The 27983-nt window shown below is 39.4% G+C and overlaps 1 protein-coding gene across 4 annotated transcripts in view; it reads right to left on the bottom strand.

Annotated features, from left to right (window-relative positions):
* MYO1B (myosin IB) overlaps positions 1–27983 on the bottom strand; it is a 108528-nt gene that overhangs the window by 34089 nt on the left and 46456 nt on the right. For all 4 annotated transcript variants that reach the window (XM_066553132.1, XM_066553133.1, XM_066553134.1 and 1 more), the window contains exons 4-13: positions 26569–26663; positions 23457–23561; positions 20435–20481; positions 17749–17812; positions 9749–9847; positions 9271–9374; positions 8233–8380; positions 7446–7564; positions 6644–6730; positions 6253–6318 (exon numbers count right to left, since the gene is read on the bottom strand). In XM_066553132.1, the coding sequence (XP_066409229.1) occupies positions 6253–6318; positions 6644–6730; positions 7446–7564; positions 8233–8380; positions 9271–9374; positions 9749–9847; positions 17749–17812; positions 20435–20481; positions 23457–23561; positions 26569–26663 (934 nt within the window). The remainder of the gene's footprint in view (positions 1–6252; positions 6319–6643; positions 6731–7445; positions 7565–8232; positions 8381–9270; positions 9375–9748; positions 9848–17748; positions 17813–20434; positions 20482–23456; positions 23562–26568; positions 26664–27983) is intronic.

The raw sequence follows: 27983 nt of genomic DNA, 5'->3' as shown, positions 1-27983 counted from the left end.
GAATATAAATGCTAGGAAGTTAAAATCAGCAAAATGGAAAAATTGCATTTAAAGAAAATGAAAAAAGATACTATTTTAATCTCAGACAGCAATAACCCAGTTATTATAACATGACTCAGTTGTAACAATTTTTCCAAATTTTTTTCAAATTTGGTAAAGGCATGTTATCAATATTTATCCCTTTCTTTTTTGTTTACATGTACAAGCATTTGAGCAATCAAGCTTATTTCTTGTAAACCAGACTGCACTGGACTTTTGTGTAAACATCTGTATATGCAAAGAACCAGGGAGGCACATCTTTAATTGTAAATATTCCACTATACACAATCAAGCCATGTCTCAGTGTACCAAATGGAAGCAGGAAAGATCTGTGCCAAAGCTTGGGGTATTATCCATTTCCCATATTTGTGTGGCTGAACCAACTTCAGCCCTTTTTGTGTGCCAGGCAGAGAACCAGGCACTCTGAAATCCATCTTGCTCCCAGCTGTGCTGTCCAGGCACACAGGTCTGAGCCAAATTCAGACTTAAAAAGATGAGAAACCGCAGTGAACCCAGTGGAGGTGTGATCCATGGGAAAACCCAGGTGCCATCACTTCAACAAACTCAGCCTGGTAATTTACAGTCCTGGAACAACAAGAATTGCAACCAGGCAAGAACCTACTGTATTATCAGAACCACTCCTCTGCTCAGACAGAAATAGCTGCTGTAGGGCAAAACATTATTCTCACAACCTGAAGCAGAATATTTGTGTATTTTTGCTCCAGCATTTCAAGTATTTCCTCTGCTGCAAACAGCCAGCCAATGGGATTTACTTCATAAAACTGCATGTTGCAAAATAAGCCTCTCTAAATACTTACCTTGTAATACAATTAATTAAATGGTGGTTAACTTCCTGGGATGCACCTCTGCTTTCAGCATCCCATCACTCAAGGAAATAATTGCTTTAACAGTATTTTAAAAACTCCCTGACACCTCAGAGTCCAACCAAGGGTTCCTCTCTGTAAAGCTCCTCTAACACTTGACAGCAGAGGTAGTTGATCAATTATAGATTAAAAATTCAGTTCTCCTCTTTTCCACTAGTCTGGGGTTTGCCAGAAGAAGCAGAGGGGCTGCGTGCACACATTTTGGCACTGCTGCTTGCCAGTATGTGATAAACTTCTGGGCATCAGCAAAGGGTTGAACAATTTCAAAAAGGAAATCTGTGGCAAGCTAGACAGCCTAGAAAATGCAGCTGGAAATTATGGGCTGGAGATTAGGGCAACTAACAAAACTGATATCCATGGATGAGTTAAAAAAGAAAGATAAAATAAGATCCTGATAAGTCAATTTCCTCCTTAGAATATTTTTGTTTGTCTAATATGTCATCCTGCTTAGCAAATAACTACACCCTTCTCCAGTAAAATAATGCTTTGGGGTGTGGGGGGAAGACTCTGGTCCAGGATCAATCTCTCTGAAACTGTAACATCCTTCTTGTAATCAGCAGGATAGAAAAAGGCAAAGCAACCAGGCAGCAACTGGACCAAGCTGTTGTACAGGTTTATGGTGAAGGTGGAAATGGCTCCCCTATTTTTTCATGCCTTGAACACCTCACAAAGACATTTTCAGTGATTACTGCTCCTTATTTGGTTACCTCCCTCTAAAAACAGACAATTAACACAACTATGAGCTTGTTAAAAGGAAGAAAATGCATTCTTCACATTTCTAACACATTCCCTCAACAGAGATAGTGTCATTTTATCATTGTCCAGATGACAGCTTACACAGTACATGCAGCAGGACCAAGCTTCTTTCTGTACCTCAAGGGACTTCTATGCACAAGAAACAAGCAAATTGCCTTAAATAAAAACAAGTGATATCAAAATGCATCACAGACTGTGAGGAATGGATCTGGTTTTACTGCTGGGTGGCTTGTTTGGCTGGTTTACTTGTGATACTTTTATTTACTGGTGGGTTTTTTGCCAGGTCTTTGCGTGTTCTTGCCCACCGGGAGCAAAAGGAGTTGGTCAGCTGCTGTCCCCAAGGACAAGGCAGCCACATGGAAACCAACCAAATGGAACCAGTCCCTCTCTGCAACTCTATCACCAGTGCATCCCAGTTTCTTGTCAGGCTAAAATACCTGGAACAAACTGCTCCACCAAGGGACTGAGCAGAAGGAACTCTCAGTGTCTTCTCAAGCTCTGGCAAATTTCAACAATAAGCCTTGTTTGGCAGCATTACCTTCCATAAAACTGCACTCCAAATCATTAACTTCATCATATGGACCAGCTGCAGAGTGGTGCCTGAATATTCAGGATAAAGCCTTTAAGGCAAGCAGCACAGACAGACATTTGTGTCTCTGAAGGGCTGGGCAGGATGAAATACCCTCACTCCACAAAACATTCATTTTTACAACTCCTTGTCTCCACAGGAAATGTACACAACAGGAAACTCAACACCCAAAGCAAATGGAGAGCGCCTTCTGCTCATCTCTGCTGAGCCCTGGCAGGCCCCCACCATCTGCCTCCTACAGCCTTCACTTCTCCATCACAAACCCCACCCTTCCACCACCCCACCCTGTAGCCATGAAAAATTTTTCTGAAAAATATTTTCTGAAAAATCCTTCCCTTTGGATTTTTTTTCTCCTGAGAAGCCGAGAGGCCTCAGGAACAAAATGTAACCAATGGTTATCTGCTGCTGTGGAATGCAACAGGTGCATCTGGGATTGGTCTCATGTGGTTGTTTCTAATTAATGGCCAATCACAGTCCAGCTGGCTCGGACTCTGTGTCCAAGACACAAGCTTTTGTTATTATTTCATTCCTTTTCAATTCTTAGCTAGCCTTCTGATGAAATCCTTTCTTCTATTCTTTTAGTATAGCTTTAATAGAATATCTATCATAAAATAATAAATCAAGCCCTCTGAAACATGGAGTCAACATTCTCGTCTCTTCCCTCATCCTCAGATCCCTGTGAACACCACCATACCCACCCCTTCTGCAGAGATGCAGAAACCACTTTCGGCCTAAAAACACCCAATCAAGCATGGGATAAAATGGGAACAGCCCCAAACCTACCCCAGAAGGCCTGGAACCAGGCTGATTCTAGAACTCCCAGTGCCACCAGCCACCATCCTGAGCCCATCTCAAATCTCAGTCTAGACTGCACACTGGCTATGCAGGCAGCTGCCCAGAAATGTGGATAAACACCCTTGGAGCAATTAGTGTCAGGCTCCAGGCCACTGCCCAGTTACACAACCTGCCCAGCCCTCCAAGCCTGCATTTCCACGCTAATCCTAGTCCCTAAATCCTTGCCCACAGACAATTCACACAGAGCCACCCAAAATTTCAGCGTTTCGCTCCACAAACATTCAGTCCCAGCATTTGGCTTCCCACAAAAGGCAGGGCAGGATTCAAAAATAAACACAGCTTTACAGCACCTATTTTGTGGGTTGCCTAGCCAAGCTTGCTGCTGACATGTGCCAAACCCACAGAGGCTGAGGATTATTGATAGATTTAAATTCCCTAAACTGAATTTTTAGACAGCCAAGTCCTTATATCTACTTTCTTGGACAGCTTTTGTGTTTGTCTGAAAAGTGGGGTTTGTGTTTGATAAATATACTAGCAAAACCCAAATCCCAAAGAGTATATGCCAGCAGTATCAATACTCCAAATATCTTTCCTCTGTTAATTTCCAAGAAACCACAAGTTACCCTTGTAAATTAACTTCAGCTTAAATTACAGAAAATTGCAGAAACCACAATGAGCAGTAAATAAATCAATATTTCAAAAATAGATGAAAAATCTCCCCTTTAAAAGCTTCATTCTGCATATAATAGAACAAGACTGCTATTATCATTAAGAAGGTGAAGTATGGTTTTATAGCTTTCAGAATAGCAAATCTGGACTTCTTTATTCACTATTCTTACACAAGGACCTCTAGGATGATCCAAAGAATCATCCTGAACAGAAAAAGGGCCTGAGAAATATTGTGTCCTGCCCATTAGGAAACAAAACAAAAACATTAAAAAAAAGAAAAAAATTAAAATGTAAAAATCACTCTTCAGTAAACACATTCCTTGCTACTTATTGCAATGGTACCTGTGTAAATATTTTCCATGTATATCAAACACTCCTGCTACACCTCCTGTGGGTTTTGATACATTCTATCTCCAGGGCACAAGGCCACTTCAGGTCAAAGACCATGCACTAATGATAAACTTAACTTACCTGATTCCTGAAACATGATTAATGTAGGCCTTTCTACCCTCAGCACATCAAACAGCTTCCACATTTAAAAGGCACAAATTTAGAGATGAAGCCTTTCAAGTGCATTTTTGCCAACAAACATTCTTTGTAGAGCTGACATTAGCTCTAAGTTTCAGGAACAGATGTGAAAATCAAAATACAACTTAAGAATTAGGTTCAAGAGGCAACTGCACATTTTTAGTCATGGGTTTTAACTGATTTATAATTAGATGGATATGTTACTGTCATTAACTACACCTCAGCTAATATTTTGAATGTTTGGCAATAGTGCTTACAAATGTACCATACAGCAAAATGCTCCAAATTCCACTGTATTTGTTATGCTATAAACCTTAAGACATCATTAAATTTTCCTTGACTTATGTGGCTGCATAGTGTCAAAATTTTATTTATGGATTAGTTGTTTTAATATAATTAAATTTAAACAATCATTCAATTATTTCTTTGATGTGGAACCAAGTTGCTTGGCTGCTCTTCTCACCATAGGTCCCAACTCATGAGAGAAAGTCACACTTTGCGTGAATGTACTGATGAATTTGGTCCTTAAGTCACAAGGCAAAACCTTCCGAGCTTTTCCAGGAAAAGCAAAACTTGGCATTTAAAGGAGTGAACAATAACTACCCACATTATTTTACAGCTTAAGAGTTTGCAGCTTTTTAGAAAGCTACACTGTAATTCTGCATGACAGGTAAGTGAAAAGAGCTCTGGGGTTTTTTTCCCATTTTTCTCCTGTACTCAGCCACTTACTTATGACCTTCTAAGGTGCTGAATGTAGAAAAGATGAAAATTACGGGTGAGAAACAGCCTTGCCTCTGGAACACCATGCCACAAACACCATCCCTCAGCTGGCTCATGTGCTGGTGCACCCTTCTGTCTCCCACCTCCCTGTGCTTGTCCACCCTACCCACACACAGGGGAGCCAGAGAAAACAAGCCCTGCCTACTGAGGATGCCAGCAGCACCATCCCAGTGCCAGCTTCCTAAAAGCTCCTCAAGGAGCAGCTCCCAGGAGATCTGGCACCAGGATCCCCGTTCAGCCGCCTGACCTCGGGCACAACATTTTCATAAATATGTTCTTGTGTCTAATGCAAACAACACAGCCTCGCTCAGCGAGCCCTTGAGGCAGCTCTCAGCTCTCCTTTTCCTCTTCAGAGATACTCTGATTTGCACATAGTTGGATGCTTGGCTTCTGAAATGAAACTTACACCACCCTCACATGAACAATTATTCCCATTTTCCACACAGCCTCGACACCCTCCCCGGATTTCTAAGAGGGATGTAGGGAGGTGGGTCCAGATTTTTCTACTGATTTTTTTTTCTCCTCAGATGAGTTTCTAGTTTAAACACACACAAATTCCAAGCAAGATCTATAAATCTCTTAACAAAAACTGTCAGAACAAGATTTATGGAAAATGCCCTGGTGCTCTCTAACCCAATTAAAAACTCCTCATTGATTGTTTTGTTTCAAAATACCACCAGTCTAAAAATACTATTGTAAACAAACAGCAGTGAGCCACAGATCTTTAGCTAGGAATAGGTACAGAGTATTTACCTAAGTGAATTGAGATGCAATGCAATATAAGTCCTTGTTTAACTTTGACAGGAAAAAAAATGTATAGTTTTTGTTGGGTGGTTGTTTTTTTTTTCCCCTCTCAGGATACACAGCTTGTTCAAAGACATCTACAAAATGCCTCAGGGCAGAAATGACAGTGCCAGAGTTTCTCCTATGCTCAGAATGTATGTCACAACAAAATATATTTAGTTTATCCATCATAAATATTTATTTATGTATGGTGTAAAAACACAAGTGTGATTTTCATAATTTTTTGTTTCAATTGCCAGACATGCTAAGACATCTCTCTTTGGCTTATGTTTCTAGTGGGTTTTAAGTTTTTTTTTTTTTGTCAGGCATGAAGCAATTGAGTCAATTCTGACTATGAATTCATGAACAACTCTGTTAAGCTTTAATAACAGCTCTCTCACTAAATGGTTACTATTATAAAGGTCTTACCTCAAAAATTTCAAAGCCATAAATGTCCAGCACCCCCATTACCTTCTTTCTCACTTTTGTTTGTGCCTTAAAGAAAAACAAACACTGAGTCAGTCATCTGTACATGGCATACTTGGGATTCAAGAAAATGAATGCATCTCATAAACAGGCTGTCAAATACTGTAAAACTAAAATGTTACATACGGTTTCCCAAAATACACTTAATGTGAATATTTTTACAAGCTTAAGAACAGAGCAGAGAGCAATTTGTTGAGCTGTGATAAGGTTATTTGTGTGTAACAGTGTACAGTCAGGAGAAATGAAATTGGCAAATACAGTTTTACTGTCCACTTTAATTTGAAGGATTTCTATTGATTTTTTTTTTCTTTTTACAAGCACAAAGCAACAATACCTTAATGCTCTCATTGATCCTGGTAACAAGCCAGGAGAACAGGCGACTGTACAAATTCTTAGCCAGAGCATCCCGGGCATAATAAGCCTAAAGAGAAGAAAGAAGAAAAATGTTATAAATGCTGGGCTAAACCAAACATCCTGCTGCTGCTGAGGTGTCCTAAAGGTGCCATTAATGAGTAAAACCAGCACAGGGAGCACTGGCTCTGCCCTCCTGGCCACGGGCTGGCTGGAACAGCAGCCACAACCAGGGCACTCCAGCTCCCTTCCCGCTCCTCCAGCTGCCCACTGAGCACTCACACATCCCCCATCCCCATCCCAGGCAAAGGGACTGGAGCAGCTGCAGCTGGAGAAGCCCCACTCCTGCTGGCCTGAGCTGATGAGACACAGGTGGCAGCCACCCTGGCTCTACAGCATTACAGGGAGATGAATTCACACTGGCAGCAAAGGTTTTCCAGCAGCGCCGGGGCCCACAGCTCCCATGGAATCACAGCAGTTGTCCTAAATGAAAACAGTCTGCCTCAACACTTGTAACATGTGCTTTGTGCAGGACTGCTTGTTTTCACATTCTCTGCAACATTTGCCCATCCTTCATCTTTTGGGGGTAATTCACACACCAAACAAAAGCATCCAGCATCTCTTAACATTTAGAAGCCATTGAGCAAAAAACACACCCTATGCTTGTGATTTATTCAGTGCAGCCTTTCAGCTGTAGTTTTTATTGGGGTAGCTATGATTTAATCCTGCAGAATAAAATTGCCATTTAAAAAGATCTTGCCTTTTAAATCAGGACCTCTTTTTACCTGAGCCACGTTTAGTGTTGTTGAAACTTTCTCCTGTTTGGCCTCAACAGTGCGAAAGCTGAAAGCTCTCTCCAATACAGACTGGTCTATACCTGTCAGCTCACAGATTTCCTTGAGTTCTAGCAAGAAAAAACAAAGTGTAAATACAATCAATCCTTCCTTATTACTGCTTTTTCTTCCCCAAAACGACCTGCTTTTAAGAAGTGTGGTATTTTCCCAAAATGCTCTTCAACAGAAGTGCTCCCCATTGACACTCTCTCCCCACCACCCTGCCAAGCAAAGTTTTTAAAAATATTCACAGTGCAAGGAAACAGAGCAACTGGTTTTGAAAGCACTTCCTTATCCATTTATTTTTGAGAAAAAAAAACTTTCTCTCCATTTATAGCAGACTACTTTTCATAATGAAAAACGTTCAGATGAAAATGAACTTTCAAAATACATCAGCTGCATAAATATCACCAAATGAATCTGACACTAAAGGCAGAGATACTGCAAAAGAACAAAAATCCTCCACTGGAGAAAAAACAAGCAGTTACATAAAGGCACAGAACCATTTAACATTTTAGAATAAAGTGCTAACAAAGTGGGGAAAAAGGAGAAAATAATTTTTGGCATTTCAAACAGAACTATTGAAATTGCACAGAATGCAGCCCATAGTTGCCTGAGGGTGAGCTCTGGAAACAATCTAATTCACATGTAAGGATATTGTATGTCTGCAGAAACAACAAAATTAATAATGACTTCAGACAAATTAGTGGCTTTCTTCCAAACACCAATCTCATCTTACCATTTTTATCTTTGATTTTACTTTCATCTAGGCCATTTGCACGAGATTCAGGCTTAAATTCGATATTTCCCAATTTCAGAACGGCTGCCACCACTTCAAAAACCGACTGTGTTTCATGATCCATAAACCCAACAATCTGCATTGCATTCTGGAAAGGGGACAAATAAAATTATGAGATAAAAGCATTTACATTTAAGCAGATAATTCTTGAAAAATTCACCATTTATCTGCAAAATTACAAATGGCTTACGAACACTTCTGTTACTAAAAGTGCCTCATATAATTCCCATGCTATGATAAATAAGTTTTATAATACACAGGAGGTGTGAAAATGGAGCTGGCATTCAGTCCAGTCCACTTCTAGGACTCATTGAAAATTTGGGTTTCTGAAACACTGTACTTTTTTTAGCCACTTAATTTAGTTTGTAACCCAACCCAATTTTTCCCAGTCAGATGAACAGGTCCTCCTGTCTTCTCAGACCAGTCACATTTAGAATCCATATTTGCACACACTGGGTAACAAGGTCCTGTATTCATCTTGTCCCTGAGTACCACCAAGCAAAAACAGGGCAGGAAACCATCCTGAGAATCATCCCAGTCCTCCTTTTCTTTCGACTTGTTCAGTATCACCTGGTCCCTGAGGCTCAGGCACTGCTGTCTTAAGCCACTACAAAATAGAACTTTTCCCAGGAGCTGACTAAGGTGTCCGGGTTTTTTTCCCCCCTTTCTTTTGTTTTCTTTTTGTTTGTTTGTTTTTGATTTGGAGGTAGTTTTGTTTGGTTTTTTTTTTTTACTTTTTTTATTCTTATTTGTTTGTGGGTTTTTTTTGGTCCTTTTTGTATTCCCCTAAGAATACTCCAGAAGCTTGATCCCATTTCCTAGCTATATTTATGTTTCCCTGCACAAACATGCTCTATCCCAGCATGAAGAGTGCCAGCACTCAGAAAAGGTGTCCCTCCCAGCCCAGCCCTGCATGGACAGACAGACCAAGGGCCATAAGAAAGAAGCCTGCACAGCCAGCCCCCTGCTCCTTCTCACCCTGACTGTTCTGAAGTTTGCAGCATCATCCACTCCATTCACTCTGGCAGAATCAAGGCCCAGGTAGTTGTATCTGCTGAAGTCCCTCTCCAGCTTGAGCTTGCCTAATAAACCAAATAAAAGTATCACTAGTAATAGCATTCTTGTTAGTAGCAATTTAATCACAGAATCAGCACTGTCAGGAATAGGTTGTTACTATTGGATTTTCTTCAAGGATCTTTTAATTATTAGCCTTCTGAATAACATGTTTTCAAATTTGTCATTATTATCCAGCAATTCTGACTAATTCAGTAATTCTGACTCAGGTATCTGGATAATATCAAAGCATACATGGACTTCATGTAATACCAATGATACTACCACCAATTACTTGAAAAATGAATCAATATCACATTTCCTACAAAAGATGATGTGCATGGAATAGCACATTAAATATAAAGAAAACTCACATGTGAACAAGGCACAAGGGAACACTTACAGAGAAACTCTTCTGATGCACCAGACAGGATCTGATAGAAAATGTGGAAGTTTCTTTCTCCCCTTGGCTGCTTAACAACACGAGACTTCTCTAGCAGATCTAAACAAACAAACCAACAAAAATCTCACAGGTCAGGGACAGACTGCTGGAGCAAAACCCTTTCAAATTAATATAACCCACCATCATTTTCTACTTCATTGCTTTATATCACCATCAGCAAACCAGAAGAGCATCGGTATGAACCTTATCATAGTATACCATGTATATCAAATATTTCTTTGAGCTAGGGGCAAGCCCAGTGCTCTGGTAAAGGCTGCAGTCTGTGAGCTGCAAAGAATTCAGGTCAGGGAGGCAATGTGCTCAAAAGATGTCAACTGATTTACAGTACCACCACAAAATTAGGATTTGGTGAGGATTACTCTATGAGTGAAAGTTTGAAGAGGCAAAATGTTACCAGGCTAAGTGCATGAAAGATGGGTAAATGAAAAGGAGAGACCAAATAAAGAAAGCGTTTAAACTGAATAATCATGCAGCACTTTGTGATCCTCAGGTGTATCAGACTACGAAATAATTCCCAGTGGGGCTGACAGAAGCTCCATCCTGATATACTCAAAGTGAAATGGAAAAGCAGCACTTTGGGAAGCCTCACTGCACTGATGGAGTAGCTTGACAGGAAGGCTGCTGTCAGTGACAGACACATTTCTAAGCCTTGCCCACGAGGGCAGGAATCCGGGCAGGCAGCATAAGCAGACTGACTTGTAACACCTTGCAACCACTTCAGACTCAACATCCTATGTGCCACAGAGGTGGCAATTGAAAGGTTGTTCAGCCTGCACTGCACTGGAAGGCTGTGGTTCACAGCACTCCAGGAGAAGGAAGAGGAATGCAGTAAGAGAACATCTGGACAGGTACCAGTGTGACCTGCTGGTTTTCTACTGAACATATGGTTTTTCCTTCTTTTCTCACTAGCACAACTACATCTTTCCAGATAGCAAACGCACAATTCCCATGTGTATACCTTAAACCACACATATTCAGTGACATGGAGACAGAGACATTCAATGCCTCATTCCAAGCACACAGCAAAGGAGTTCCCCCTGCACCTACCACGACACAGCCCCACATCTCCTGGGACTGGGGGTAAAGTTCTCTCTAAGCCTGTGCAAGAAGAAAACCCCCAAAGGGAGCTGTCGCTGTTCTGCACCCCATAATTAGCCACTGACAACAATGACGAAATTCAGACAATATTGTTAATCTTCTGATTGGCTAATAGTAGGACAAATTTCAAGTATTTACAGGCTGGTCCCCCATCCAAGTGTTAATACTTGGGCTGGGAAAGGCAAGGTGAGCAGCAGGCAGTTCAGAGCTGTGCTGGCTGTGAAGGTTCTCCAGGCAAGTGCTGGAACAGATCGCAGCCAAATTTAATCTCAAAAAAATAAACAACTTCAGCTCCCACAGTGGCTGCACACACTTCAGGAAATGGCTGTATTCTCAAAGGATATTGAAGCAATGTGGTTTGGCTTATTTGGGTTTAAAAATATTCTACCCATAAATTTTCTCAAATGCTGTCATAAAAGCCCAGCTACACATCCTGGCAAAATATTGTATGTAAGCCTTCTAATTGCATGCATGCCTTCAGCAGATTTAAAAAAAAGGTTCCTGAACGTATGTAAAATTAGTTATGTTTAGGAGGATAACTGGTTTTTTTCACCAGTTTATCTTATTCGTGTATTTTTAGAAGCAACAAAGTTAACCATCTCACAATCAGTTTTCAAAAGGCCTAAAATTCTATATTCTGTCGGCCTTCATAATTGAGGAAAAAAGCAGTCGCTGTCAGAAAATCAGGTATTTTCCTTAACAAAGCAGCTGCTGCCAATTCTTTTTCAAATCTGTGTTCATTGGGGTTTTTTTCCCTTTTCTTTCTATTCACATGCAGACTGAAATCAGACTTGTAGGAGAGATCCAGACCATCTGCCCAATTCTTCAGAAAACTTCTTCCCTCTGTTTGCCCTAATTAGCATTTTAATAAATCAACCACATATATTTTTCTTGATGCAACCACTGCACTGCCAGTAACTTTTGTGTTAACTCCCACCAATTGCCAGCTCTGTGGATCAAACACTCCAAAGAGAAAAGACAAAGCTGCACCTCAGACTGCTGCACGTGGCCCCTGGGTGATTGTGATGACAGTGGAATGTGTGGACAGATGGTGCTCATCTATGTGAAAATCCACAGAAGCAAAAACCCCCAAACTCCCTCTACATTACATTTTGTTACATGGTCTATGTGAATTATGTGTAGGGACGATGCAGAATTATCAGGAGAGCACATATAGAACTCACACATATACATATACACACACATATGGTGTGTTTATGGGTTATTTCTGCATTATCTTACAGTGCTTCTGCTTCAACAAGAATGTTTAACTTGTTGCATGCACCAAAGCAAAAAATTAAAATTAAAAAATGGATTTGCCTTGGAAAAGTTCAACCTTGGAAACATTTCTGTCTGAATACCCATCAATTCAGATGATTCAAAATCCAGCTACAGGCCTCAGGTTCTGAAGATTTTTTTGCTATTCCTAGATATCACTGTTTAAATGCAAGAGATCTGTGGAAGCACCCTGCTAAACAATTTGATTTAACATGAGAGAGAGGAGAGAAGGAGAGAAGGAGAGAAGGAGAGAAGGAGAGAAGGAGAGAAGGAGAGAAGGAGAGAAGGAGAGAAGGAGAGAAGGAGAGAAGGAGAGAAGGAGAGAAGGAGAGAAGGAGAGAAGGAGAGAAGGAGAGAAGGAGAGAAGGAGAGAAGGAGAGAAGGAGAGAAGGAGAGAAGGAGAGAAGGAGAGAAGGAGAGAAGAAGGAGAGAAGGAGAGAAGGAGAGAAGGAGAGAAGGAGAGAAGGAGAGATGTAGAAAAATTTAGGATCTTTGTATTTCTTTAAATATACTAGAAATCAAATCAACATTCAAAAAAGGAGCAAGTAAACAGCAAAACCAAAAAATCACACTAGCCTGGTACATTCTAAATCATCCAGGTGAAGTTTATTTTAGTCATAGTCTCTTCAGCTGGCCATGACAAGGAGCCTTTTAGCTGCTCAACAGGTTACAGAACATGTTCTAGTCACAGCAGCTTATTTCTACAGCCACATTATTTTTTCTTTTCCTACCTTGACTATCTAGCATCCATCAAAAAAAGTCACTGATTAAGAAGTTCCTCATGAACTTTTCCCTATTATTCCCACCAAGCTCATAGTAATGTTCTCTTGGATAAACTGATCCATAATTGTGTCAGTCAAAAACTACTAAATGTGCATTGACAATGACTGCATCATTTAAAGTGTTAAATCCTCCTTGCTCAAGTGATGAATGCTGTTTAAAAATGAACTAATCAAAATGTTTAATATAGTTTGCAGCTTGTTTTCTCAAACTCTTCCTAGTTTAGGCAAAGCCATTGCCTAAATGGTGGCAAATGTGCTGAGAGGAACACCAAGGGAGATGGGGAGATGTTGCAACAAGTGAAGATTTAAAACAAAAAAAAGAAAATCAACAAGAATGGATATCTCTTCCCATAATGTCTAATTGTCCAGTTTCTGCAATATTTTCCTAAGCAAAGGAGCTTCCCAACAGGATTCACATCACAGCTCAGGTTCCAGATTGCTTAGTAAGTGGGTAATTACTTCTGACTTTTAAAATGATCAAGCAAGTAAAAAATAATAAGCTGCAAAGTTATCCCTTTGCTAACTTAAAAAAAAAAAAGTTGTTGTCTTAAATAAACATCTCAGATTTCTTTCAAGCTGTTGATGGAAAAGATGGCAAAACAGGGCCCTTTCTTAATCTCTTGTTATCCAGACTCTAAAGACATTTTGCTGGTTAAAAATGGCATTTCCAGATCAGGCACTGCATATCCTTTACTTCACAACCTGCACCAATGTTGTCTCCTAGTTAATCATTATATCACTGAAGGGCTTAGGCAGATTAGGAAAGATCACTGAATGCTAAAAACCAGCTATTTTTTGGCAGGAAATTCCAGGTGAAACGTGAAAATTTAAGACTTGCAAAAACTCTGGGAAAGATATTGTAAGATCCATGCTTTTCAAAAGGTCTAAACTATTGTGAAAGTGAAAGATTTTGAGTTGTACTGTGGAAAACCCCTTCAGCCATCTAATTTAGTGTGCACAAAACCAGTCACAAAACTAACGAACCAAGTGTGCACACAAACACTGCCTTAAGTACAAAACAGATGCAGCATCTGTGGACAGAGTCATACTTCAGAGCTGAAAAAAGCTATTGCAATTAGCACCTATTACTTCAAAACCAAACATACCTATTTTTATATAAGATATGTCTTATTGTGTAATTACAGGTGGAAAAGAAACTACCATTCTCCTCTCTCTCATCCTTACTAACAAAGTAGTTATGATAAATGAAAAACTAATAATAACACTGATCTTTTCTGTAATTTATTTCCACAATACTACACCCAGCTGAAAGCAACACTCCAACACTGCCTTTACTCATAAGTGCTCTGGAAAAAAAGCCTTCTCAGTGCATAAGTGCTGGCAAGACTGTCCACTACAACAGCAGTGATTATAAACAGGAATAAGCAGGAAAGCAGAAAGAGCAGATGCACCTCAGAGAGAGAAAATGTAAATGTAAAAAAACATTTACCTGTTTACAGGTGCCATTTAAAGCAGCAACACACCTTTAAGCAGGGACTGATGTTTGCTGCTGAACAGTGATGGGATGCCTACAGTCCCAGGTGGCACCACAGCAAGGGTTTTGTGTTTAGCAAGGCCCACAGGAGCAGTCTGGATTTCCTAACCCCGTGCACATGAAACAGGTCACCTGTGGATGGATGGGCTGGCTGGCAGCTGGCACCAGGACTGAGCACCTTCCAAGGGCTCCAGCATCTCCCACTCACTAGGAAAACAAGCTGGGATCTTCACAGAAAGCTAACAAAAAGGCAGGACTAACAATTCAGGCTTACTGCACACTTCAGTCAGCCTTCTTCACCCTCCTATTCACTCACCCACTGTTGATGGATCAAACAAATGCAACACTTGCTGCCTTGTAGTCCAAGGGGGAAACAATTCCTGACTGAAGTAAAATATTTAAAGTCTGCATAAATCACATTAATTTCAAATTTTCCATTCCCAATTTCTTTTCATGACTGTTCACAATGATGTAACAGTAAATCAATTTCCTTGGAAACCATCACGGTTGGAAGATCTGAGCTGCCATACATGAAATGAGACTGCACAGATTTGACACTGTTCAAACACAACATTATCTTCACTTTGGGCACATACCAGTCCTGAATTTAGAGATGCCACAAATCCCTTCCATTTCATTATTTCCATTCTGATTTTACTCAGAAGATTTACCCTTCTGTTCATGGCACATTAAATGTTTCGGATCTGTCAGCTGGATATTCCCACTGGCTGCAAACCGGACAGGACAGACCAGCAGTGTGTTCTGGCATGATAATCCCACCCTCTAACTCCATCCTGAGAAGGGTTCACTCCCAGGCTAACCCCTCTCATGAAGGAGCAGGAGCTCATTGAAGGGCAGCAGGAGAATGGCCCCAGGGCACAGCAGCATCAGCCACTCCTTGAAGGGTCACCCAGGCAGAGTGACCAGCCTTCCACAGAGCTTCACAGCATTCCAGAGCAGGGCAGAACAGGCCATTCCAAAAGAGACCTTTCAGCCCACTGGGTCTCTGCTTTTCCACACCAGTCTGATAAAATTGGTAGCTTATCTTGGTTACCATCCTTGCCACCAAAACAACCTAGATGTTCGGTGTGTCTGCTCCAAGCCACTCACACTATGAAATACATCTTCAGGCTGTGCCACAAAAAGCCCACTACCTTAACTGATGTGTGGAAATTATGCTGGCCAGAAACAACTCTTAAAAGTTTAACTAAAGCATTATTATGTCATCTTCACATCATATTGATACTAAACCAACAGAGGGTCAGAAATCAAAGAATATTTATTAATATTTTTATAATCATACTTTCCCTTTTAAGGATAGGAAACTTCAGCACTACTTGACTTCATGCTTGATGAATTATGAAGACAAACCCTGATTTTGACTTAAACCAGAGTAAATTCTGAGGGGTGTAAAAGAATTTAGGCCCCCAATATCTTCAGAATGATGAGGCCTGACAGAAAAAGAAATGTTTGTGTTGCAATGCAATGCTGGAGATGTGTGGAGAAGATCTAAGGCAGCACAACCAACTTGCTTTGAAAATGCAGAGAATTTAACATCTCTTTTAAAGAGAGATGGATGGACTAGCAAATTTTGCAAACACTTAGTCAAAGATGAGCTGTATTAACATGCTGGTACAGGAACTCAGTATTTGCTGTGACATACCCTGCCAAGGATGAGGCATTTCATAGTTCAACAAGTAACATCTTTTACTCAACAGGGCTTGCTTAGACATCAGGTCTTTATTCTTAAATTGAAATTAATCTCCTTGTTATTAGATATTTATTACATGTGACAAGACAGAAAGAATGCCTAAAACAGGCATATTTTAGATGGATCCAAAAAATATGTCTGCCCTTTGATACATATGTCATCACATCACTACAATTACATGTAATGTTATAATTACACCATGCAGAGATTTATGGGGCAGATAAACTACAGAGCAACTATTTGGATTGCCTTTTGATATGACACAATATTTTAATTACATGACTCAGTGCAGTACTTTCAAAGACAGACTGTTAAATGTCCACTCTTACAAAGGAGGGCTCATTTTTATGTATATATTTTTAATGGGAAATAAAAAGAAACATAACAGCCTTTTAGAACCTTCTTGTTCACATTTAATTATTATGATTATATTATGTTTGGCCTCTAATTTTGTTAACTGCCAAATGTCAAAGCTAATAGATAGCCATAAACACTTATATAGTGACTAAATTGAGTTTCAAAACCTACCCTGTCACAAAAATTAGGCTCTTCAGGCACAGTTCCAAAAGGTGATCTGGTTGAGAAAAAATGTCTGCCCTCTGAAAAAAAGCCAAAACCTACATATATGTGCAAAATTCCTCATGGTGTTTTTAAAATGTTTATGTTATATATGGAGAGTACAGTTCACCTTGGGTGAGTCTCATTATTTCACAACCAGCAAAATGCCAGTGGTGTCAAAAGTCACATCTTTAGAAGCAGCAATGAATTTGGCTGAGTGGAATGAGAGGTCAAGGCTGGGTCAGTGACACCTAGTATAGTCACTCACTGCCCTCTTCCTCCCCTTTTAAAAATAAGAAAACCAAACAAATATGGCTTTATATAGCACTGAGGAGGAATTTATTTTAAAAGCTGCACTTAAACCCTCAAAAGAAAAGCAAGTCAAAGCATTCTGGGCTGCCATTCAGTTCCCAGCCTTTTTTTTCCCAACAGAGAGATGGTCAGAATTTCTGAATTGCTACAGGTGTCATAAAACAAGCTCCAAGGTCACCTTTACCTCCCCAAACTCAACAGCTGGTTATCGTCTCTCATACACTTTTCCTATACTTTGAGGTGTATAAATTTGTACAGACAGCTTTAGTTTCAAGTAAACACACTCATCTCATGGTGATCTCCAGCACACTCTCTATCACCCTTGCAAATTACAGGACATACATAAATATATGACCCATCAAACCTAGTAACACATCTGATTCCAGGGATTCAAGAATAAAAAAAGACCCTCAGATGTTCATCTGCCACCAGCTTCAGAGATAATATACAGACTCACACACATCACTCAGTACCTTTGAAACCATGCAGTAAATTCAATATTCGTGCTTACCTCTTCAAGTCTGTTTTCACTTCCTCTGAGGTACATTATTCAGCACCACAACAGCAATAAAATTAAATTTTATCACATGATGGAGACAACTTCTATTAGACTAACACAGGTGATCTTTTCAATCATTTAACCATCTTCCTTTCTACAGAAAACATTTTAATCTGTGAAAATAATGATAGCAAAAGTAATACTCACAGTTGCTTATAACTCCCCCAAGTGGGTCACCCTTGAAATCAAACTCAATATCCATGTATTTTCCCTGTGAAAGCAACAAATTTTAAGATTACAATTTCTGTTTAAGAAAAACACAAGTTCAAGACACTAAGTTAGTTGGTTCAAAGGCTGGAAGAGCAATCTGACAGTCTCCTGTCAGATTTTTGCAAAAGAGAAAATTATCAAAATCTTTTAAGATGTTATCACAGCCAGGGATTTTTATGGAAACAGCTTTAGTCAGAGCTGCAAAGCAACCCAGTGACTTGCTCAGTTTCTAAGGTTCTGTGAAGAAAACGCACATTGTACAAACTCCCACTGGAGTGCCAAGAACACCAAACAATCCCTGCAGCCATTTAGGGCCACACTTATTTACTGAAGGATGCAGGAAGAAATGCTCTTCCTTTCTCCCTGGGAGCTGTGGGAGCGTGAAGCACGGCAGCTGAAGGAGAGCCACTGAGCCTGGCCCCAGGCAGCGGCTGGCAGCGATCGCGGGGCGTCTGTCCGCGAGCGCGTGCCTGCCTTGTAAAAGTGATGGATTCTTCCCGCTGAACTCTTTCCCTTGGAACTCAGGAGACCAGAGGCAACAATTAACGGGCTGTCACCGCACAAGCCGTTTCAATCCCGCCGCGTTTCCTTGACTCCTGCCTGACTTTTCCACATCACAGAAGATCGCTCCGGTCTTTGGATCGTTTTAATTTATTTGACAAGTGCTTAATGTAGTAACAGCTACATTTAAGAGTGACAAAACGGACAGACTGTGCAGAAAAGGCAACAGCAGTGCTGCTTGCCTTGGCAAGGCAGTTTAGAAAGATAAAAGCTGCTGGTAGTAATTCAGCCAAATTCCATCCTCTGGCACACACTTAGCAGAGGACACTGCTCACTGTGAGGGGGGTGAGGCACTGGAATGGGCTACCCAGAGAAGCAGGCTAGGTTGGACAGGGCTCTCAGCAGCCTGGTCCATTGGAAGGCGTCCCTGCCCATGGCAAGGGGGTGGAATGAGATGGTCTTTAAGGTCCCTTCCAACCCAAACCAAAGATTCTGGGACAAAAATAATCCACTAAAAAGCCTTGTGATACTATTTCCTTACTCACTGCATTCAGGAAGAGATTGGGTTTTGTTCATTTTTCTATTTTACTTTTTATTACAGAACATAAAAAACCAAGCACTTTACACAGACTCACTCAAAGAAATGTACTAATTTACTGGGAATTTCATTGAGATTGACTTGACTCTACTTAAACTCTATTTTCTTTGCTATACTGTATTGTTCAAGGTTAATTGTGAGATTATTCGAATAATTTCAGAGAGAAAAAAAGTAAATCAGATAATTAAATTTTCATTTCCCAAGGACTGGGACAGCTGGGTGTTTCCAAAAGTATTTTTAGCTCAGTGTTTATAAGCAAGGACTTGAAAGGCAAAATAGTTGTTAGTTCCACTTTGTCCTGGAAAGACTTCTGGGCTGTCTGCTCATCATTTCTGCAGTGTCATGTCTGATAATTGCAGTCTTCCTAGCCTTTCTTTTTTAAAAAAAATTAGAAATCTCTACAGGTGCCCCAGATTTTGGCACTGCCCTTGTGATGAAGACCCCTTGTTCTGTTCACAACCAGAGGCAATGAGCTGTAGAAGGAGCCTTCACAGACATGTGGAACATCATCAGCTCTTGAGAATTAGAAGGGAAGGGGAGGAAATTTCCCAAGTGGAAAAAAAAAAAAAGCCGCTCTCCAATCTCACAATGTCTAGAACTTCTATCCATTTGCTTTAACTCACAACACACCATTCTCCCAGTGAATAGATTTTCCTTCTCTTGTCAACTTCACACATCTCACAATATTGCTTTTCTGGACACAAGTGAGCAAGTGACAGAGTTGCATTCAGCTTTCTGATTTTAGCAGGAGAAACTATGATAAGTACTCACACTTCTGAACCTCTCAACTCTAGCATCAACTTTTCTGGTTTTTCAACTGGCAATTCTAGCAATTTCTCATTCCATTACATGCCCAAAAAAGGTTGAATTCAACCAGTTGATTAATTATAAATAATTTAAGCAAAAAAAATAACACTACAAATGTTCATATTAAAAACTAAAGGTGCAAACACATTTTGAAATGTTATAGAAAGCAAATGGAAACTTAAAGTAGTCATTTTAACCCAAAAAATATACATATGAATGGAAAACAAGATCACATGGAAATATCTACTTGCTAAGCAGACCAGTTGCTGGACACATGGTCTCTGACACTAAAGCCACCAGTGCCAGAAAATTATAGAATCCAGCTGCACTGTAATTATGTTTTCATCCAGTCACAGGCTGCCACATCCTAATTTTGTTTTTCTTTTTTAGCCTCTGCTTTGATATTCAATTGAACTCTATGCCCATACCAGAAACCAACAAGATTTCTGGCAAGGAGGTGAAATATCTTTGAAGAGGCATCACTAACAGTGCCCTACTAACACACTGGGGAAGGAGAACGTGCTCCTGTGTACAAAATTAAATACTGACTGTTGCTGTAGGTGTTCACCTTCTTCAAACACTCCTCAGACAGCTACAAGAAAACTCCCAAAATTATTTCTTTCCTCTTTATGGATGCCTTGGTGGTTGATACATGGTAAAACAGAAATAGCCAACAGCAAAGCACACTCCTTCAAAAGGACTGAAGAAAATACTTACGAATCTAGAGGAATTGTCATTCCGCATAGTTTTGGCATTCCCAAAAGCTGGAGAAAGAGAAAAAACAAATACAACAAGCAAATCTATCAGTAAAAAAATATTTAAATGCTAAAATATCTAGGTCTGCTGGTATATTTAAAGGAAATACAGACTTCTGAGAAGAAACAATGCCCTGTACATTGTATGGGCATCAGTCCCTGGGGACAGAGTGTGACAGACACGATCACAAATACCAAAAATCTATAGAAGTCCAAAGAGGTTTTGTCTCAACACTTTCCTTGTTTAAAAAAGCTAAAGAAAAATATACAAGAGGAAATGGTTCCAAAACAAAACTGTACCCCTATTAAGCATATATCTTTGGGGTTTGAATCAACAAATTCATAATTTTATTACCCAAATAACTTTAAACACAGGAAATACTTCTTCTTCTTGATGTCAGAGAAAGAAATGAATCCTAGTTCCCAGAATACATTAAAAGCTGGAGGCCAGAAGTGAGGAAATTACAGAATGACACTTAAAAATTGTTTGCATAGGACAGTTTAATCAATGCTTTGAAATTGATTTATTTACACCATTTCAACTCATTAATTCTACCTCAAGCTGAATATTACTCAGCTGAAATCAGTCAGATTTACAATGAAAGTTTGTCTTCAGCTTGATCTAAACTAGCTTTCTGAATAGCTTGGTTTAAATTTCTTTAGCTCCAGTTTAACAACAATGAAAATTCTCTGAGAAAGGACTGCCCAGGGTGACATTCAGATGGACAGCCACCGTCTCAGAGCAGGGGCAGGACAAGAACTCAGGCAGGACGACAATTCAAGCTCTCAAACTCCCACATTGTCCAAGCACATGGAGTCAAACAGGAGTGTCCCCTCCATCATTAGGTACAGCACTCCTACTTCCAACAAGAGACTTTATTTATCCCAGTATTTATTTACATAGCATATATATACTCAAAGATCAAGTCAAGTCAACGTTTTTTGGACAGAAATAAATACATGCCTTAAGGCTTCCACACACTTACATGAGTAGACTTATTCTTGACCAAAGAACTAGAGCCAAAATGAAAAGTTTGTTGATCCTAAAGGCCAGGATAAGTGAAAGAATTGTTTTTGAATCTTTATGCCCTGCAATAAATCATCTTTTCAACAACCAAATCTCTGAGCTGCATTTTCTTAAATTCTGTGCTGAACAGTAAAGTCATTTATAACTGCATGGAGCCAAGCACAAATGTTCCATTATAAAGCATGAGGCACATTCCTTGGTTTTCCCTAAAGTTCATTGTTTCTAAAAGTTAATTTACAGTAGCAACTGTAGTTTAATAAAAATAATCCCATAAGATAAATTACGCATATGTAACATTTATGTCATTTTCTTGCACTGCAGTTTGACTGAAACAGAACTACATAACCAAAGAAAAATAAATCTCACCACAAATGCCTAATTTCTTTCTAAAACATATATAAGCAGCCAGGCTTGCTCAGTTTTTATTCCTTACAGAATAACCCTGTGTCCAACCTTCCAAAAAAGCTCAACAGGCATTACCAGCCCATCAAGTAGAACAAATAGTACCTTGAAATGATAAGGCAATCATCATTTATCATCATAAAATGATAAGGCAATCTTCAGTAAGCTCAGCTGATTCCTTTTGCATTAAAACAAAGCTTGACAAACCAACAAGAAATCAAACTCATTTGGCAGTCCCTGGGGAACAGTCTAGCTTTGGCAAGAAAAGCCTCAGTACCCACCATGCCATTTCTGTCTGGATCTGAAATCTGCTTCCAGAACAGCGATAAAACAACACAGCTCTTCTCTGTGAGCCCAAAACAATGGAGGGCTGCAATCCCCCCATTCAGCTTTAAGGGGAACACAGCTGATCATCAAAGAAAGGCTTATCCAGCACTTCTATTATTCTTAAATGTCAACATTTCATCCTTTCTTTACAAGTCTTTGCTTACAATTTCTGGTTTGTGTGCAAAGACCATGTTTTAACTATCCACTTCCCCACTGCTCTCTGTCCAATTTCTTACATTCCCTTTCATTTTATTTTTTTTCTGTTTTTCCCTCTGTTTTCACTTACAGAGTCCTTGCCCCCTATAGGTTCCAATTCATCACCTATAAGCAAGGCAATAAACAATGTTGACACTCAACAGTCTTTACAAACAGCACATATGATGTGGCCATAATGAAAAATTGTCTTTTGACAACTGACTTTGTCCCAGCACCACAACAGCTTTGAAAATTCTGGGTAAGGCTGAGCCAGGAATCAACACAATAGATCTAAATAAGTCAGTGTCAACCAAGGAACTTCTGAAGGCAATTATTAGACAATGGGACAAAACTGCAAGCTTTGAGGATCATATAACCTATCTCCAGGATTAAAAAAAAAAATAATTCTGTTTCTGGCAGCCAACCTCTTTAAATTAAAATCACTAATTAAAAAAATAAAAGCCTTTCATGGGAGAGCAGGAATGGCAGCTGTCAGGAAGAGCAGGCCAACAATCACCAGACCTAGGAACAATGAGTCTCAGGGATCAACAGGCATGCATATGGATTGGCTTAGTTTTTTTCTAAGATCCATTCCTTCACCCTTTTTTTTTTTTCCCCCTAAAAGAGAAATAATGCCTTACAGAGCTTGTTTGTTTACTAGAGACTATAATAATATGATTTGGAAGGAAATGAATCAGAGGGACTGAACTGGAGTCAAGTCTTTTGATATAGGCAAGCATCATCAAGGCAGGGTTGAGAAAGGGTAAGCCCCTCTGAGAGCAGCAGGAAGACGTTGGGAAGCATGACCTAACTTCCTGAGCTCTTCCTACATGAGGGAAACCATTTTCTTCTCAAGAAAGCCTACACACAACTGAAGAAAGTCCTACAGATGTATTCACATAAAGCATCTCCTATGGTTTTGGACACCAAACAACAATAAAACATCATCAGACACAGTTTTCCAAACCAGCTCAGCTGGAACACCAGTGCACACACTGGTAACACGTTGGCACATAGTCAGTGAGATTCTTACCTTCAAGGACTGGATTTGACTGCAAAAGTTGTTCTTTTACTTGATTAACCTCTGCCCCTTTTCCACACACAGCAGCTACATATGACATGACAAGTTTGCTTGCCTCTGTGGGGGAGAGCCAAATAAAACAGTGATAAGCATTGGCAAAAAGGCTGTGATGTGATTTTACAGACTAAATCTCCATCACGTTTTCTCAGTGCCAGACAGGAACTGTGAGCACATTCATTTCAGTTTTCTCCTGCACTGTTGTGCCATCTGGAAATGCAGAAGGAGCACACCCTGCTCTGAGACCCATGCCATTACATCAGCAATTCTCTTGAATTAAATACCTAGAGCCTCTACCCAAGCTTTAAAAAAAGCCACCACTGGATACAGCACATTACCTGCTCCTTTTTCATTTAGCCTCAGTAAGAGGCATTCTTCAAGGGAAGAACATTATCCCCTGCTTACACATTGGAAATGTTTTAATCTAGCCTGAAAATAAACAGGCCCAGGCAGTTTCAAGACACAAAATACAGTTTATATCAGCAGATAACAACAAGTGCAAGATACAACACTTATACACATGTAATTACAGCTCTGATCTACAAGCAACTGAGTAACTGCAACATCACCTAAGGTGCTGCAGCATCTTTGAAAATAAAACCAACAGAAAAAGTGAAGCATTCATTTAAACAATAAAACTAGTTTGGAGCTGCTTTTAAGGAAGTTTGGAACTATTTTTGGATTTTCAAAGCTGAGTTCATATGGGTGTCAATCACCCATGACAGAAACAAAGATTAGATAATCCATCCAACCCTTCTGTTATTGCTGGTCAGGAAAAAGCAGCTGGAAAATGATTTGGTTTATAGAGAGAGTCTGTGATGGTTACTACGATGCAAGATAGTGAAATTTCAGGCAATACAGGCTGATATATAGTGTAATTACTAGCAGCTGGAAACCCTATCAATTCCAGACTGTGGTCATAAAAAAAACCCAAAAAAACAAAAAAAAACCCAACCATTACATTTGTAACAGATCTTCAGAGATCTGTTATAAATTTAAGTGTCTCATTTCAGGAAAGAACTGACAGATGAGACGTTATCCCTTGGATTTTGATTTTTCCTACTTAACCAAATTTGTTTGTTAGCATTATATTACTATTCCATGTGTAGAGGAAAATGAGCAAACCTGCCACACAGGAAGCAATCGGGGAGCAAAAACTTTAGGTGTGCTCAGAAGGCTCCCATGTCCTTTATTTGTGCCTCAATCCCAGCTCTCATTTTTTACTCTGTTCCCTTCAGAGCTTGGAATTACCCAATTATTTAATTTGAAATATTTCCTAAAACAGTCAACATCTTTAAGCACAGGCACTCAATCACTGAGAAAAACAAACATTTGCACTGAAGCAGCAAAAAAAAGCTATTATAATAGTTTACCCACAATGACTTCAATACGGGCTTTGAATATCAGCAAAAGAAAATAAAGGTCCTTTCTCTTATTAGGAGCTCTGTTTGCCCCAAGAAAGACATCAGGAGGGGAGTTATCACCCTAACATTTCAAAACGTATAAATAAACTCCTTATTCTGGTGATGCATCATGTTTTCTTGCCCAATGTAACTACCAGTTAACATTAAAAACATGCAGAGAAACAAGGACAAAATTGGAAGCAAATAACAAGATTCAACTGATGACAGCTCAGTCTCAGTTCTTCCAGGGCAAAAATGTCAAATATTCTGGCTACCAAAAATTTAAAACACAGTTACATAATATATCTGTAGTAAGAAGTTTGTTTCCTTAACTCCAGTAACTTCCTACCCTCTCCATCCCGTTTTGTACTAATCTTTACAAAAAAGGAATAATTTATATTATTTCCCATATGGCTAAAAAATTACAGAACCCTCTAAATCTCTATACAAATCTAAATATACTATTTACATTTAGAGAAGTTCAACAACTCAACCTCTGATTCACCTTTCAAATGAATAAATCACTAATATGTATGCCTCAGTTATATGTGACATGCTTGATAATTCACAATTTGTGAGGAAACCAAGACATTAAACACCACCAGTCCAGGACTCTTGGCTAAAGTCTGAGCTTCTAGACAAAACCTCAGAGTCATATTAATAAGAACTTGGGTTTTTAAACTACACTTCTACTGAACAGGTTTTCCTGTCATTGAACTGTAAAAAAAGATTACATTACAAGACTTCAAGACTTCTTAATTGGGTGCCACTAATCTTAGAGCACTAAAGATGATGCCTACACTTTTTATACTTTTATATGTTTCCAAAGTCTTGGAAAGCAACTTGTTACCTACTTTGAGTCTTGCTCAGAATAAGCACACAAAGCCCCACATATTCTCAGATGCAAAGGAAAAATCTCTCAAATTACTTGGAAACAGATGTATGCCTTCCTACCCGCTGTCTCTTCTGCAAGTCACCTCTGTTTTAAATTGCTATCTTTGAAAATAACCGGCTTCTTTCTTTTTTAAGGTCTACCTAAAATGTACTGCAGTTATGAAATTCTCTCTTGGTTTCTAACCTTCCAGTTTAAAAACCAGCAGTCATTTTCAAGGAAATTTCAACTTTGCCTAAGAAACTCAGTGTTCTGGCACACAAGCCAATCTTAGCACTGCAGCTGAGCACAGTGTGCGAAGGGCTGATAAAATTTCCAAAGTAATCAGCTACAGTTATTTCTTTTCCTTAGATAAATAGCATAATCCAGTTTTCAAAGGCATGTGTTCATTGAGAGACAAGTGGAAGTACCAAGTCTGGAAAACTCAGAGCATTCAGTTTTCCATGTCTTCAGGTTTCTCACCAGGACAGCCTAAACACTTTTTGGCCCTCGCAATACTCTGTGACAAGTCAGCATGACTTTGGTACAACTCTGGATACTGATGAGGACACTGAACTAACATGACATGGGACTTCAGTGTGGTGGCAGTTTGAAAAAACACTATTTTATGTGAGTTCACAGCTGCAGCCACAAGTGTGGCAGCACTCACTTCCTGCAATGGCCAGACACAGAGAACTGCTGACATCTCTCAACTCTCACCAACTCCAGCTTCTCTCTGCAAGGCTCTGAACAGCCCTGAATGCTTTTTAATCAGATCCTAACTGCTCCTTACCTGTTTTCCCAGCTCCACTCTCTCCTGTGATAAGGATGCATTGGTCTTTGTCCTGGTCCCTTAAAGACCTGTAAGCTTCATCAGACAGAGCAAAGCTGCAAAGAAAGAAAGAGTCAATTGAGAATTAGGGAAAAAAACCCAAAACAACCAAACCACCAAATATTGATAATAATTACAATCTGTCCTTTGCACAGCCAGGAAGGAAAAAAACCAACAAAAACCCAAAATTCTCCAAGTGCTAATGTTCCATTAGTGGTGAAGCATTCCCTTTTCAGAACATAAAGACCCACAGAAGCAAAATGGATACTTTATCTCAGAGTCTTACTTAAAGCTCCTTCAGGAACAAGCAAAGATAATCTTGAAGTTTTCCTAAAGATAGCAAAGTCAAAACAAAATAACAGAGTTTTAGGGAAGTGTAGCTATCTTTCTTCATTGAACAAAATGTCTTATTCTCCACTGAAAAAATGTCAATGCAACATCAGGGCATGGTTTGTCTGAAGATGTTTCTAAGATAAAGAGGGGAACCCTGAGCAATAATTACACCATAAGCCACAATTTCTACTCAGTAAGAAGAAATCTCACAACCTTATAAAACACTGAGCATTTTAAGCCTTTGTGTATAGCTGGACTTGTGCATGAATATGCAGAATTATTTCCCAATATCTGTGTTCTTATCCCAGTAAGTGTGATGCCATGTAGGGAGCCTAAAGTATATAACAAGAACCAACAGATTTCCTGTACCAAAAATGTCTTTTCCTGGAGGCTCAGAATATCATGACCCTGAAACTCCTGGGCTGCAATTTGAATCCAGATGTGCTCTGCTGCCGTGCAGCAACATATACTTTGGAGAAGTGCAGATGGTTTACTTATATTTAGTTTTCTTTAGTAGTAATTTTGAGACAGAACAAAGTTTTTTCTTTCAACTGCATTTTCCAATTAATGGAATTAAGTATTCTGGAAACTAAGCATTTTCCCCTTAGAAAAACTTAACCAAATAGTATCTGAAAGAGGATATAAAAGCAAACTCTAAATAAAAAGGCACAAATGCATAACCCAATTAAAGAAAAAATATGATATCCAAACACAGCATGTTTTTACATGAAATAAACAGCTGTTCAACAGACCAAGACCTTGGTTAGATTACTGCATCTAGTAAAATATTTAGTGTTTATATATCTCCAAAAGTGGATATTGTTTATTATTTACAGCAAACAAACCATGTATGAAAAACAGAAATGAACTCTCAGGTCAACATAAGATGCAGAATCACTGCAGGTTCAATGCACTTTTTAGAAACCTGATTCATTATTCTACAACAGTTTAGGAGCTTCACATTCAGCTGATAACAGCAAAGAGATCAAGTGTTTGTTTTGGACAGCACAGCTATATGGTGCTTTTTTCACAGGGTCCTCTAT

The sequence above is a fragment of the Molothrus aeneus genome, chromosome 7 (assembly GCF_037042795.1).
Source record: "Molothrus aeneus isolate 106 chromosome 7, BPBGC_Maene_1.0, whole genome shotgun sequence".
Lineage (NCBI taxonomy): Eukaryota > Metazoa > Chordata > Aves > Passeriformes > Icteridae > Molothrus > Molothrus aeneus.
The sequence above is the reverse complement of the archived record's forward strand: the minus strand, read 5'-3'. Positions and strand labels throughout refer to the sequence as shown.